At 41.2% G+C, this 15907-nt stretch overlaps 1 protein-coding gene across 3 annotated transcripts in view; it reads left to right on the top strand.

The window, feature by feature from the left end:
- The window catches only part of LOC113146195 (neural cell adhesion molecule L1.1-like), a 68919-nt gene that overhangs the window by 38409 nt on the left and 14603 nt on the right, over nt 1–15907 (top strand). For all 3 annotated transcript variants that reach the window (XM_026333525.1, XM_026333524.1, XM_026333523.1), the window contains 12 exons: nt 4082–4193; nt 5081–5265; nt 5861–5992; nt 6642–6785; nt 6884–6995; nt 9524–9684; nt 9974–10133; nt 10866–10993; nt 11124–11225; nt 13494–13700; nt 14961–15031; nt 15471–15696. In XM_026333525.1, coding sequence (XP_026189310.1) covers nt 4082–4193; nt 5081–5265; nt 5861–5992; nt 6642–6785; nt 6884–6995; nt 9524–9684; nt 9974–10133; nt 10866–10993; nt 11124–11225; nt 13494–13700; nt 14961–15031; nt 15471–15696 — 1740 coding nt within the window. The remainder of the gene's footprint in view (nt 1–4081; nt 4194–5080; nt 5266–5860; nt 5993–6641; nt 6786–6883; nt 6996–9523; nt 9685–9973; nt 10134–10865; nt 10994–11123; nt 11226–13493; nt 13701–14960; nt 15032–15470; nt 15697–15907) is intronic.

Raw genomic sequence — 15907 nt, 5'->3', positions numbered from 1 at the left:
AGCGACAGTGTCTGAACTGTTTATTCTCCATCACACACACAGCCAGACTCCTGAATCCCACAGCACACTAGAGTGGATAAGCGCGCATGCCCATTGCTTATTTGCAGCAAGCCCTAAGGCAATATAAATGTATTACACACACACATAATGACTCCCTGTACATGTACATCCAGAAGTGATGCAATATCACAAAATCAGTCTGTTACATACGTCCCCCCTCACAAAATAAACGTCCTGTTTATGTGTCAGAATAACATTCAGAAAGATCCGTTCACAAGAAGACACTAAAACAGCAGAGCACATTTTTAACATGATTGCAACAAGCCAATGAAGAGAAAAACAACATACCTCTTTATATATTTAGCTATATGTCTGAGCTGTTTTCTTGCCATGTTTTCACTTTTTTTTAAATTTTAAGCTTGTATAGAGAAACAACAGGCTCAGTAATAGAACAAATCATTACAACCCTCTCCCATACACAGAGGCATAGTGATTTCAATACAGAACAAAATCCTGGGGGGCTAGGAGGTCTATGAACTCTCCCAGTCGTACTAACACTTGGCTCAGACTTCTTGACAGAACCTTGTGTATCAGACAAAGTACTCAGATCTCTCTGGGGTGAAACACACTCAGCCCCACCAGAAACATCCGACCCCCATGCCCTGTGACATGGAAGAAACAGGTAATGTGTATGGCCACACCCTATTATAATGCACTACTTGTGCCCTCTCACCAACGTCAAAAGGATTGACAAGCCGATAAGACCCAGTTCACCACAAGTCCGTGAGTTGCACAATTTTATAAGGTTCCTTCCAATGGGGTGCCAGCTTCATGCGGCGCTCCGCTGGGTTGTGGAGCCATACCATGGCACAGACATCATAAGGCCGGTAACGCAAGCAAACATCATGGTACACTTTTTGAGGGTCATGAGCTGCCTCATTGTGCATCCATGCTGCTAAAGGCAGAGTCCAGTTTTGCCAGCAATGAGGAAACAAATTCAACATGTGGGTAATAGTACGTCAGCGGGAACACATGCTTCCCGACCGTGGGTTAAAAAAAAAAAGGGCGTGAAACGACGCCAGAGTGTGGGGTTGTATTATACGCAAATGCCACATGCTTCACATACTCGTCCCATTCCCCACCATAAGTCAAAAGTGTCTTAGCCAGTTGATCAATCAGAGTTCGATTAACGCGCTCAACCATGCCATCTGATTGAGGATGGTAAAACATGGTGTGACGACAGAGAGTCTGAACCACCTCCGCCTCAAACTGACGACCCTAGTCCAAATGCAAAGTCTCTGGAACGCAATGAAGTAGAACATAGTCCTCAAACAGACAATGTGCAACTGTCTGTGCAGACTGATAAGGCAAGGGATACAAATTGACAAATTTAGTAAAGTAATCCTCGACAACCAGCACATACCGGTTACATTTTGAAGTCACAGGCAGCTCTAAGATGTCCATAGCCACTCTTTCAAATGGCCTCTCTGACTGGGATCCACCCTTCGCTGCACGGTAGGCAGGAATGGGACTGTGCCGTGTCTTACACGCCTCGCACTGCTCACACCAGTTCTTGATGTCCCCACATGGAAGGATAGTAACAAAATTGTCTTGCCCATTCCCACACACACTCTGAAGAGAAATGGGCAGAAGCTGGGGCACCATGAAGTTGTAAAAGAATGTTAGAAATGAATGCAGAGGGAACAACTATTTGGACTACAGGTTTACTTGTGAGGGGTCAGAAAACAGAGTGGCATAACAGTCCATCAGTAATAGAAAGATGGTTGAATTCAGTCCAAAGCTTCCATAAGCACTGAGAAGCTCCTAGTAATTTCTTTGGGTGTGTGCCACCCAGCTCAAAGCAGTCTTAATGTCAAGGTCAGCATTCTGCATAGCTCTAGTGTCTGGTAAACTGTGGGACAATGCATTAATGAGAGACATGCTGTCTGAATTGTCAAGTGAATTCTCTGCTGTCGCATCACCTGCAGAATCTTTGACTTCAGAGGAACGTGCAGTGTCAGTGCGTGTTTGATTAGAACTCACCACATTTACTTGCAGTGCCCCTTTAACACCATACTCCGCCACATACAGTATGTGTCAGGCATTTCAGGGCAGTGAGAAAGTGCATCCGTGTTATGATGTTGTCCATCCTTGCGACCCAGTTCAATGGATCAAGCTCCAAAATCCATCTTGCTCTTCTCCCTGTTGGGTCATCATCAATGGACATTTGCCAAAGAGCTAAGAGTGGTCGATGGTCTGTGATAATTGTAAATGAGGAAAGTCCATTGTAGTGCTTGAACTCATGATCAAAGCTTCTGTGTGAAATTCAATGGCCAGCTGGCATACACCACCACATGTTCACGCTCATCTCTGTCCTGCGTGAGAACCGCACCAACAGCCAGGTTGGAGGCATCATATGTGTGGGTTCAATCTCAACCCTGCAGAATGGATTCTCAAAAACACCTCTTTGAGGTTTGACGTGTTCCTCAAAGGTTTTGTTGTAAATCAAAATATCATCGAGGTATACCATGCAGAGGTGCCACAGGAGCCCTCAGAGGACCAGCTTCATCAAACGTTGAAATGTAGCTGGGGTGTTGGAAAGGCCTATCGGCATAGATCGCCACCATTATAAAAGTCTAAAGTTCGATGTGCACGCAGTTTGATGGGAGCCTGCTCACCAGTTCTTATGTAATGGTTCACTAGCTATTTGACAGCATTCTGTTTGGTGGAGCTGAAAATGTCATGGAATTCCAACAGCAAAGCCGACTGCGCAGCGTTCTCTGAATCAGAACTAGGTGACTCGTCCAGCGATATAGGAGGTACAGTCACAGAAGAGGTCACTGCAGCTACATCAACTGGGGCATGGAACAGCTGAACATCCGAATCATCAACTGAGTACAGCTCACCCAGGTGCATCCCTTGTTTCAATGAAATGTCATGTCCAGTAGGATTCAAAATCCAAGCTTTTGTCTGTCTGTTGTGAACCCCAGCCAGTGTGTGAGCTACTATTAGACTGAAAGACTGCCACATTGGGTTCTAGGTATCCAACAAAGTGACTTGCTACATTAGCTGCGTTGGGTAGACACACTTTAACTGACACCACTGAGAGGACTCACTGAGAGGTGGCGAATGTACAGTGGTTGCCAGTGACACATTGCGGCATGTCGGAACAAAGTCTTTGCTGGTAAGTAGAGGGACCGTGATGTCCCACTGTTGGAGCTTAGCATGTCTGAGGTACAGTAAGGCATGACTTTTCAACAGAAAGTCCAGCCCAGCAACACAGCCTGTATGGTTTCTCTCAGCACATGCTGCCATGACTCAGTTCCCAGCTGGAATGTTACAGTGATGGTGCCCAGTGTATCTAGCATCTGTTCATTCACAGCACTAGCCGACACACGTCTCACACCGACCCACAATTATCGCTGCCTCCTCTAAATTCGTTGCTCCTTTTACATGGCATTTAGCTCTGAGCACAGGATCCAAACCAGCAAGGAAACGACAAAATTTCTCCTCCCTCTGGGCCCTATCGCCGTATTCAGGAAAAGCCTCATCCACTAGCCTGCTAATCTTCGCCACATACATCTCCAAACTTTCCTGTGGAGCACAAGGGTGGGCCAAAAGGCTGGCTCTGAAGCGATCCATAAACCGCTGCTGTCCATATGCCTCCTTGATTCGTTCTATTGCCACTGTATATTCAGCCTGAACAGTATGAGGAAGGCTGCCCCACAAAGGAAATGCTGCAGTGCTCAGCCATGTCAGTTGCAGCACCCTCAGCACCCCCATTCCGTTGTCTGCAATTGCCGCTAACATCTGCATGTCCAGATAACTAGCTTACAATAGCAATGTTGTTTCAGAAACAATACAAAAGCAATCGGGGATATGGTTTTCTGCAATTGGGGATGTGGTTTTTTTAGAATTTAAGTATACAATCTTGAAAAAAATCATTAACAAGGAAAAAAGGAACAAAACTTATTTAAATCAGTTAACAATGAATAAATCATAGTTTAGTTTGTATTGATTTTTATATGCTCCCACTCTCTCACCCTCACTGTCTCCTTCTCTCCCTCTCTCTCTTCCGCAGGTAATGATGTTCACGGTAAAAAACCCCACCTCTTGCATCCCAGTGGCTCCCACACTCCAGTACTATCTCTTAAGGGTCATAGTGTCACCCTTGAATGTATCCCCAAAGGCCTGTAAGTGTGTGCATAGCCATTTGAGTGTCTGTGTGTATATACAGATTTTTCTTACAGGTTGCCTGATATACTGCCCCTTCCAACACTTTTTTACTTACTACTTAATTCCACCTGTGCTAATTCATAGTTTTCAAATCTTAGAATGAAGTCTAGTTGCTCTTTGACATCTGCTTCTTCATCATGATGTCGTCTTCTTCATCCCCATGGCCATCAGGCTATACAACAGCTTAGCCAATGGCAGACGATTAATCAACATGAACAGGACTGTTACTGACTACTTTAACTACTTAGTACTTATTATATTCCCTAAAAGAGTACCTGAATTCCCTTTGGATTTTAATAAACTTTATCTCATCTCTTATCTTATCTTCAAGTCTATTAATTAACAATGCAGAAAGAAACAGAAACGAACTACTGAATAAACAGGTGTGTCCAAACTTTTGACTGAACTCTGACAAGTTAAAATATTCCACCTTAAACAATCACTATCACTAATGTGAAAATACAAAGTGTAACAGCAGTTGTCATTCCAGCCTTGTAAATATTATAATGATTATAATAATAAACATGTGTGTTGAGTCATCCACTGTTAAACTATTAAAAAATGAGGGAATGTATGTTTTGGACCTACAACATTATATTTCTGAAAGCAGCCATAGGGTCCTATTTTAATCATACAAGTGCAACTAATGTTGTGGGTTTTAACAGTTAATTAGTACAACAATGATAATTCACCATTTATTTTCATTTGACTTCATGAACAGACTCTTAAGTTCCTTGATATGTTACCCAACTAATCCATGTCCTTTCATCTTCCCTACTCTCTATGAATTTTCTTTTTTTTCTTTTCTTTTTTCTTTTTTACATTCTTATGTCTCTTTTTGCAGACCCACTCCAAAGGTAGAATGGAAAAAGATGGATGGCAGCCTGCATGAAACAAGTGGTGAACTGGATAACTATGACCGCTGGCTTCACTTTGACAGCATCAGTGAGAATGATGACGGAGAGTATGAGTGCAAAGCCTTTAACAGTCATGGGTTTACCACACACTCCTTTACTGTCACTGTGGAAGGTAGGCTGCAGAATACACAGCAACATACAGCACATGACTGGACTCTGTTAGAATGCTGACTCACCACATTTTTGTGGACATAGGGACTCAAAAATTGAGGCCAAGAGCTCTTCTGTTACTTTGAATATGTCAGTCAAACTCCAAAACACTTGTTGCATTTCATTTATGTTGGATCTTGAAAGATGACACACAAGCTGATATATATAGTGCACCAAGTCAGAAAACTGATCTAGCCATGCAGGCTATGGTTAGCAATACACCATGTTATGTGGTATTTTGCACATCCAAACACCATAAAAACATGTGCACATAAAGAAGTTGGAGTGTATTGTGGTATGACTTTTAAAGAGAGAAATATCAGACATAAACGTTGGAAATCTGACTTCCCAGTTCAAATGAAAGCACCAGCTGGCTCTTACAATTCCCATAATGCAACTCTGTAACATCTTTAATTGGTGGTTAGTTTAGAGCCATGATTTAACCTCTGTTTGTAATTTTCATTGTTCATTTTATGTAAGGAATCCGAGGATTTTTCTTTTTTTTGTTAAATTAACAAGTGTTCAGTGTTAAATTACAGTTGTTTGCTTCTCAAAAGCGGCTCCCTACTGGGTAAAGGAGCCCCAGAGTCTGCTTTACGCTCCTGGAGAAACTGTGCGACTGGACTGTCAGGCTGAAGGCATCCCAACCCCCACCATCACCTGGAGCATCAATGGTCAGCTGATCACAGGTACATGAAGTTTTTAATGTTTTCTGTATCTCTTTACCTGTTTTTGTGTGTTAAAATACCAAAGGTCAACTTATTATTATTTTTATTTATATTTTTTGAGAACAAAGGTTTTATTAAAACAGTACTTGTTAAACTTAACCATATACTGAAGAGTTATTTATTGCTTAAAATGTACAAGCAAAACATGATTTTCAGAGACAGTTTCTGCAAATGACTTAAATTACTGAATTAGTCTACATGTTTGATTTCTATGCCCAGCAATCTGTTTACAGTAAACAATTTAATTGGATCAGTTTTTCATGAAATTACACAAAGCTTGATGACCACAAATAGATTTCAGGGAAGAAGAGTGATCATTTGATGGATCTAAAGAGCCTCTTACACTCTACTGTATTGGGCAGGATACGTGTGCTGAGACATACTTGCCAAGACTAAAAAGGACCTACTAAGATCCACAGCTGTTAAAATGACAAACAGTGAACAGAGAGACATAGGAGGTTGGACATGTAACAGCTGCTGCCTAATCTGCTGAAGGAAACTCACCGTGACGTCCGACTCTTCAGTCCTTAACTCCTGTTTTTAATCTCTTTATGGCCTCCATCCCTCATGATATTCTTTCTCTGCGTTCTTCTCATCCTACTCTGTGAAGAAGTGGATGATGATCCTCGTCGGAGTGTGTCAGGTGGTGTGTTGTGGCTGAAGGATGTTGAATTTGCTGACACTGCTGTTTATCAGTGTGAGGCATCCAACAAACATGGCTCTATCCTTCTCAACACTTACCTCCATGTTGTTGGTATGTATACAGATCAGTGTCTAGCTAATGTTCCTCCTATCCTGTTCAAACCATTTTATGCTAAATAATAATTTCTCTGTGCTGTCTGTGCCTGTCAGAGCTATCTCCTCAAATCCTGTCCTCTGACGGAATGGTGTACAGAGTTATTGAAGGTGGAGAGATCAAACTACACTGTGAATCCTTTGGCTCGCCACGACCACACGTCACATGGTAAGACACTCACGCAAACAATATATGAACGTGGAGCTGAGAGTCACAGACAGGGCAGGGAGTGGCCATAGAGTGAAAGAGTACTGAGAGAGAAATTGATGGTTTGGGTCTTTTCACTGCATTTATTTTAAAAAACAAACAGCATTTGTTTTCTTCTTAAAAAATCTCAACCTTAGACACAGACCCTGTCTGAAAGTATTGTTATTAAACACAAATGTGTTGTTAATTTTTGTAAAAAATTGCTTTGTCTTGAAAAAGCACTGTGTAGATCTGTGTCCCATGCAGGACCTGACCACATGTACTGTAGGTGTGGTGTCTCACAGAGGAAAAATCTTCAGTCCTAGAAATGAAGGCTTCCTTAAATGCTAAAGTGATTTTGTTGGGTGGGCATCTACTGGAAAAATGCAAACTTGTGACCTCAGACCTTTTTGTTTGCTTGAGATGAACTATCAGACCTCCTGTGTTAGAGAAAGATGAAACACTACAGACCTAAGCCTAAAAACAATAGTAAAATATTAAATAATATAAAATATTGATTATTACCATGTAATGACAGGTCTCTGCATTGTCTGCTCTTTGATAAACAAACAACACGATTGCTTGATATGCAAAGTATGTCTTTTCTGTAAAGAAAGAAGTGTGTTCCTACACCATTGCACTAACTGTATATGTGTAATTGTAAAATCACAAACTGTAAATATACAACAATCACCTTGAAGCTCTTCTACACATAACCTATTTCTTAAGTTATTCATAGTTATAGCCTCATAGTTATTTCTAATTTTTCTACTTATTTTTTTTTTTTTTTCTACATTATTTTTCATGTATGTATATAGGTTTACTCCGGGTACTCCGGTTTCCTCCCACAGTCCAAAAAACATGCATGTTAGGTTGATTGGTGACTCTAAAATTGCCCGTAGGAGTGAGTGTGAGTGTGTGAGGTTGTCTGTCTTTGTGTGTCTATATGTGGCCCTGCGACAGACTGGTGACCTGTCCAGGGTGTACCCCTGCCTTCCACCCGAGAGAGAGCTGGGATAGGCTCCAGCAGATCCCCGTGACCCTGAACCAGGAAAAGCGGGTATAGAAGATGGATGGATGGATGTATGTATATAATTGTGACTTCGTTGTGACAAGCAAACTGAGAGCCACTGTACCAAAATCAAATTGTTTGTGTGTCCAACATACTTGGCTATAAATCTGAGACTGATTCTGATATTGTAGGCACACAGTGCTCAAACAGATATTGCTTCTCTTTCTTCTCTCCCTGTCCCATCATTTATTAAACTTCTTCTGTCTGTATAGCAACTAAGTTTATTGACAAAAGAAATGCTGTTCAATATACAGACTGGAGAAGCCTCCCCATACCAAGATGCATAGAAAAATGCAGCACCACACTGTCACTATGTCTCACAACACCTATAACCATGGTAACTGTACACACCAGAGGGTGACAGCTGTAGCCTCAGAATGAAAATATAAGACAACAATTTCACTAACTAATTAATTAACTAAACTAAATATCTTAAATCTCAAGTTCTCTAAAACTAAAGTAAATCAACAACAGTCGACCTAATCATGTATATCCATCCATCCATCTTCTATACCAGCTTTTTCCTGAAAGCCAGGGTCACGGGGCCTAATCATGTATATGTTTTTTTAAATAGAAGACTAAAACTGAACACTGATGAAAACTGATGTCAAAGTGTTAGGTTGCTTCTGGTGACTGTTCTATTGGTGTGCGAGTGGGTGAATGATTGTATGGTGCCATGTGTATGGGTGTGTCTGTAAATGCACTTGGGGATGCAGTATAGTGCTCTATAGACTACACTAAAAAGTTTGGACACACACACTTTTGACTGGTAGTGTATATAGCACTATACTACATCCCCAAGTGCATTTACAGACACACCCATACACATGGCACCATACAATCATTCACTGTTAATTTGTCTAATTCTCAGTTGACTGTAAATGACATTACTTCATAAACCAGTTTGTTCCAAGGAAGCATCAATGTCAGATGGCAGAAGTAGAATGTTACTCAATGTAAGAATGTAAGATGCTTCATATTCATGTTAGTGAAACAGAGCAGAGGTCAGAGTTTGTGAGTGCGGGGGGCAGAAGGGTGACAAAGGCAGAGAGAGAGAGAGAGAGCTTGAGAATAGAGCTTCATGACAGTGTGGTTGATGAAGCTGTCCTTCAGTCTGCTGGTCCTGGCCACAGCCTCCACCCTGATGGCAGCAGACTGAAGAAGCTGTGTGACAGGTGTGTGGGATCACCTGCAACGTTGAGGGATTTGCAGGTGAGACAGGTGCTGTAGATGTCCTGGAGTAAGGGGAGAGAGACACCAACGATCTTAGCTGCTCTCACTATGCATTGGAGGGTCTTGCAGCAGGATGCTGTGTGTACATATGAGTACATATGATAGTTCTAATACAAAATTAACACTGGGTTAGACCAAGCTGTATTGACATGTCTGAAAAATGATCGTAAGGCTCAGTATGTCTACGTGTGTGTGTTCTTTGTAGGGAAGGGGAGGATACAGTTCCTTTGCTGTCAGACCCTCGTATCTCCCTGCTGACCAGTGGGACCTTAGAGCTGTCTCACGTCAGTCATGATGACAGTGGAGCATACACCTGCTCTATCAAACACACCAATATCTCCATCACTGCTCATCTGGAAGTTTTCAGTAAGTCATATTTAAAAGATATGACAGCCTCTGACTGTTTGCTTCCAGTTTCTATGAATTGCAAAGTGGCAAGACTGTGGGTGGGACAGAGTGGGAGGATTAACTTTATCTTGTTTTTTTTTCTTTGTTCCTGTTTTTTCTACTATTATAGTCTAATATTTTCCTCTTACTTTGGATTAGATAAGATAAAGGGTTGTTTCATTCTCTATTAATGGTGTTAAAATGAATAAAGTCTGGGATAAAAAAGAAGACATAAACTGCTGTTCTGTATTTTCCTGTTTCACATCAGATCGAACAGTGATACTAACAAGTCCCCAGCATGTGCGTGCTCTGAGAGGTACCAGCGCTCTACTGGACTGTCACTTCTACAAAGACCCTCAATTGTTCAATTACCCTATTGTCTGGCGGAGGGATGGGCACAAACTGCAAGAGTCATCACCAGATGACAAGTAAATACGCACAGTAAGATGTATCAGTCCACAGCAAAACTTAAGGGTATTAACGTTAAGTTTTTATAGCCTTATTTGGGACTAATGAGACAGTCCTCATTAGTTCCATCAAGTGTTCTAAGGGAGTTGCTGCAATTATCCATAACCTACTGGTTGTCCAAGTAAGTTTTCTCAGTTTATTAGGGGAATAAAAGGGGCCCAGCTCATAACTGCCCCAGGCTCTGGGCTCCTTATGGCTTAAATCAGGGAAATGTTTAGTGATCCAAAACAAGTGATCTTTAAATCTTTAATAGTGTAACACGTCGCTCCTACCATGCAGGTTTGCCCACAGTGTCACACAACCGACAATTCTCAGGGACTTAATGTGCTTTTTTTTAATGTTCTGAGTCCTGCTTTCTAGCAGGCTCGTGGGTCTGGCTGCTGTGTCGTCTCGCTCTGTCTCTGTCAGATCCCACCACGTCTGCCTCACACGTCCTCCTATATGAAGAGGCCGGACATTAAACTTAATCTGCTCCAGCTGAGCCCAATTTCCCCATTTGGCCGCTGTTCCCCCAGCCGCTGCCCCACAGCAACCCCTGCAGCCTTGCAGCGATCACACCCCACCACCACATACAGAAATAAATCAGAAATTGTATATGTATATGTAACACTGCATAGTTTTGCTGTAGATGATCATTAAACACTTGGCACTAAAATGAAAACTGAAAATATACATGTTGTTTGTGTGTGTAGGTACACTATTTTTGAGAATGGCACTTTGAAAGTGACAGATGTACAATCAAGTGACACAGCACCTTATTCCTGTGAAGTTATGACTGACCTGGACCATGTTAAAGCCAGTGGCTCCATCACTGTAGTAGGTATGACACTAGTAGTAGAAGATGTGTTTGTGTGTGCATGCATGCATAGTGACTCAAAGATGGGTTTATGTGTCATTGTGATAGTCTGTCTTTAAATTTGAACACTGAGAATTTTCTGTTGGACCCTCAGCACCACCGGATCCTCCCAAGGCGCTGGCTCTGTCTGATGTTGATCATCGTAGTCTCTCTCTCAGCTGGATCCCAGGACACTCACACAATAGTCCCATTATAGGTACTGAACACGCACGCACAGCCCTAATCCTAACCCTAAAACCAAGTCTTAACTCGCAACTCTTAACACTCCTGTTGTAAACAGGAGGACCGTAAAAATGTTCTCACATTGATAGATTATGCTCACAATGGTGCTCATAAAGATAGAAGTTCAAGTACACATACACACAGGTAAGAGATGAGCAATTTACTGAACCCAAAAGCAAAACTCAGAACAACTGAAACAACAACTGAAATGTGTTTTTACTGTAAAGAGCTGAATAGAGGATGAGTTGGGCTTAAAGCAGAGGTGACAAATGTCTGTGGAGTGGCAGGGGGCAAAGATTGTTAGGCCACAGAATGATGGGGCTGGCTAGAGCCCCAGCAGACCAGGTGACAAGAAGACCAAAGAGGCTGGGGCTTTGTATTGTATTTACAGTACTGCCTTTTTACAATTTGTTGTGTTTTCTCTATGTAAATAGTACTGAGAGGACTTTTCTGTGATTTGGCACCATATAGATGAAATTGAAGTGAAAACTGCATGTTGATAAAAATCAGTTAGCTTAAGCTAGGTAACATTAAACACATAATTCCGGCGTGAAATTGCAGCATAGTGTTAACTGGAGCTACACAGAGCTAGCACTTGTCGAGAAAGACGTTAACTGGAAGTGTCCCTGATAAGATTATAAAAAAACTGTTGTTTATGATTTGTTTTATCTGGAAAAAAAAGATGCAAGATGCAATTTCCATCCAAAGCCATCAGTCCTAACAAACAACATAAATGAGTTACCAATAAGGGGATCAGTGATGGTACCCTCACCCTGACTAATGTGCTAATTAATCAAGTAACATTAAGTGTACCTTGTGTACCTTTGAGATATTTATGCTTAGGTGGACTGAGGTGATTCTGTATACATTTTTCTTTTGATATGTCTTTCTTTTATGATTTCTGATACTGAAAGTCCAATTCAGAGCAGTGTTACAGTGATGGTTTAGAGAAATCATTTCCCCACATATTTCTATTGTCTTAGTGATAAAAAGAGGGAATGATGGAAAAATAAAGGGAACACTGTTTTCATTCATGGACTTAGGTAACGTTTAATTCTAGGAGAATTTTACTGATAGTCTTCCTCAGACACTGTACAGAGCCACATTGGTGTCTTCAAGGTCCTATATGCACCCAACTTATTTGTAGTTACTCCCATGAAGTTTCTCACGTCCTTCTCATGTATAAATCATTATTGCAAGTAGAGTGATTTCTCACTCTTTAACTGAACCCTGATGCTCCTATATTCCCGGAGCACACATTACTTCCCATCCCAAAAAATTAACAGGGCAGCTGTTTTCATTTTTTGCAGTTTTCCCTGAAAAATTATCAGTAATTTAAATTGGCTTCAGCACTTTTTATGACATTAGCTGATTGTACAAATGACAATTTTATTCCTCTGGGTGCACAATTTTTTTGTGATCACAGTTCTGCTGGCGCCAGTATCACACAAAGATGAGCTGTCTTTGCCTCTGCCACGCAGCCTCCCTGTCTGCCCTCATCTCGATAGAGGATGGTTGCATCTCCAGGAAGTGCATCTTGCAGGAAAATTGAGTTTTTGCTTTCCTGGGTTTCGCTTTGTCCCTCCGTTCAGTCTCCTTATACTGAGATTCAGCATGGATAGCACAGTCTTTCAATTTGGACAGAGAGCAGGTTTGATACCTGACCCAATGCTTCTTGAAATACTTGGAGTAAGGAGTGAGCATGCAAGAAAGAAAAGCATTTTGCTGGGCATAGGTCCATGCCACTGTTGTTTTGAAACACTCAGGGCAGTCTTTTCAGATATTGAGCCACTGATGGCAGTCCATATGTCTCTTTATTTTGGGTGTGGCTCAGGCTGAATGTATCAACTCTGTCGTCTCAGACGTGATGGCTGCAGGAGCGGCTGTGGAGCAGTTGGGGTTGCCATGTCCATGTCAGAAAACCTATATTTATATTTCCAGTGCTTAAGATATTGCTCAGCATGTTCACTATGCCTCTGATGTATATATTAACTGTAACAGTAATTCAGGGATTTCTGCTCAACTTACAACAGTTTCCCATTGTAGTCAGATATGATAAGACTTTCATGAAAGACTATCGGTGAAATTCTTCTAGAACTAAATGTTACCTGAGTTCATGAATGAAAAGAGTTTTCCCTTTATTTCTTCATCACAGATCCCTCTGGTTTTGCTTAAAAACTTATCTGCTACATCTTATCAGAAGTAGTCTTTAGTCTTCACTAATTCTGTGTTGTCCTGTCAGAGTTCATTGTGGAAGCCCGGGAGGAGCAGCACACAGAGGAGGGGAAGTGGAGGTGGGAGGAGTGGAAGAGAGTGCCCGGCGACTTCAACCATCAACAGCTGTCCCTTCATCCCTACTGCACCTACCGCTTCCGGGTCATCGCTGTCAATGAGATCGGCCGAAGCGATCCTAGCATCCCCTCAGGCTACCACAGCACGCCGCCAGCTGGTGAGTTTCACTAGATGCTGAAGCTGAAATGTTTAATGCTGTGATTAGATTTTCACTAAATATCTAGTCAGATGTTAATTCCTAGACTGAACTTGTCTCCATTAAAGACCATCTATACCAAAACTATGTTTTTTCTCATTTGTACCCCATAAATATCGACCTTTACTCTACTGACAGGTGTATGTGCAGAGTTCATCGCCAAAGCTGGGCAGACCCCAATTCATTTAAACATTAGATTTGTTGTTATTCAGAGTCCAACATGAGCTGGCTTTCAGACAATCATATGGATTTCCTGCAAGTCAGACATTTTGGTCAGCTGTCTGTCTAATTTCCCACTTTCCGTACAAAGTTACTCCAAACAAACACTGCGCAGATGGGAGATTACATTTTGTGAACAGTTTTGTTTGTTTGTTTCTTTGCATAGTGAAATAGAACTAATGCTGGTTTTCTTCTTGATGTCACCAACCTCTAGCATGTGGCCATATTCTTTAAAAAAAACTTTATTGAATTGTCAATGAACAAACCTGTCCAGGGCTTGTGTTTGAGTGTTCATTACGAGCAGTCACATGACAGGATGCAGGTTCAGGCCATGTAGGATTGCTGATTAAAAATGCAGTGTCAATTAATCATTTTACATGATTATTAAAAATTGCAGTGTCTGCCCAGGTTAACAGGCTGTTTACACTTTCCTCTGTTAAAGAGCGTGGGCAGGGCATGAGCCTTGGTATCATTAGCATATATTTCAATATTTGAATCTTCAAATAAAAAAAAACAGATGTGTTTCAGGCCCTGTTCATAGCAGTATTTGTATAGTCCTTAAAATGTATCGGGAGAGGATATTTGAAATCTGTAATAAGGAATAGTAAGGAAAGGAAAAAGATTAGGACATAATTTTGGGAGTTCACATAAGAGTTATATGAGAAGAATGATGTCTCCTTCACATCTGATCACTGATTGTGAAGATACACTTCCCAGATAGTGAGCTTCTCTTAGTACCAAACAAAGACTAGTGCAGCACATAACATCTCATAGAACTCCAATTTGTTTTTACATTTGGATTTTATTACCTACTGACACAGAGAGGTTGGCTGTTTCCCCGAGTTCTGTGTATTTATGCCAAATCAGTTAACCAGCTTCTGACTGTATTTTCACATTGAACAAACAGACTTGAGAGTGGTGTCAATCTTCTAATCTACCTCTCAGCAACAAATGTTTTCTGTCTTTACAAAGTGTCTTTCTCCATCCCTGTCCTTCCTTCAGTTCCTGACAGTAATCCCAGTGGTGTGCGCAGTGACTCCACAGACCCCAAAACTCTGAAAATTACATGGGATGTGAGTACTCTAATAGTAGTTGTGGAAAGTATCTATGCATACTGTTAGTCAAGTATTGTATTTACAGTAAGCACAATTTTGAGGTACTTGTACTTCACTTGAGTATTTTCATTTTATGTTATGTTATATACTTCTGCTTCATTTGGCAAATATCATTCTTTTTCCACTACATTTATTTCAAAGCTTTAGTTACTGTTTAACATGCAAAGAAGGAAAATACAGCAATATAGTGAGGATATACAACTGGTTTTTAGTGCAAATGCCATATTTTTTGTAGCCAAGTTTAATTTAGCATTCTACTGCAGCGACAAACCATATACTCTTGTTAAGATAGAGTAGGAGTTTGAATGGAGGACTTTTAGTTGCATTGAAGTGTTTGTGCATGCATACATGCCAAGTTGTATCCAAATACACTTTATATTCTTGCACATCTTTGCAGGAAATGGACAGGCGCTCACATAATGGCAAGCGCTTCCAGTACAAGGTGTCATGGCGGGAAGCTGGAAGTAAAAATGCACACTGGAACCATGGCTACATAGAATCACCTCCATTTTTGGTAAACAACACAGGAACTTACACACCATTTGAGATCAAAGTTCAGGCTGTCAACTCACTTGGAGAAGGACCAGCACCGGACCCTGAGATTGGACACTCCGGGGAGGACAGTATGTCACATGAACACTTTGGATCATTCATTCCACTGACATAACTAAAAATACTGTGATAAAAGAGCCGTTAAAAGCTCATATCTATGAGCCTTTGAAAGCTCTGTGATACTAGGTCCTAACGTTAAATCATTAATTGTTTTAGTCCTTTCATCTTGTTTTCACCTCTTAAGAGACTGTCACAACAAAACAAAACATCACTTACTCCAAA

The sequence above is a fragment of the Mastacembelus armatus genome, chromosome 7 (genome assembly GCF_900324485.2).
Source record: "Mastacembelus armatus chromosome 7, fMasArm1.2, whole genome shotgun sequence".
NCBI classification, from domain to species: Eukaryota; Metazoa; Chordata; class Actinopteri; order Synbranchiformes; family Mastacembelidae; genus Mastacembelus; species Mastacembelus armatus.
This window is presented reverse-complemented; position numbering and strand designations above follow the sequence as displayed.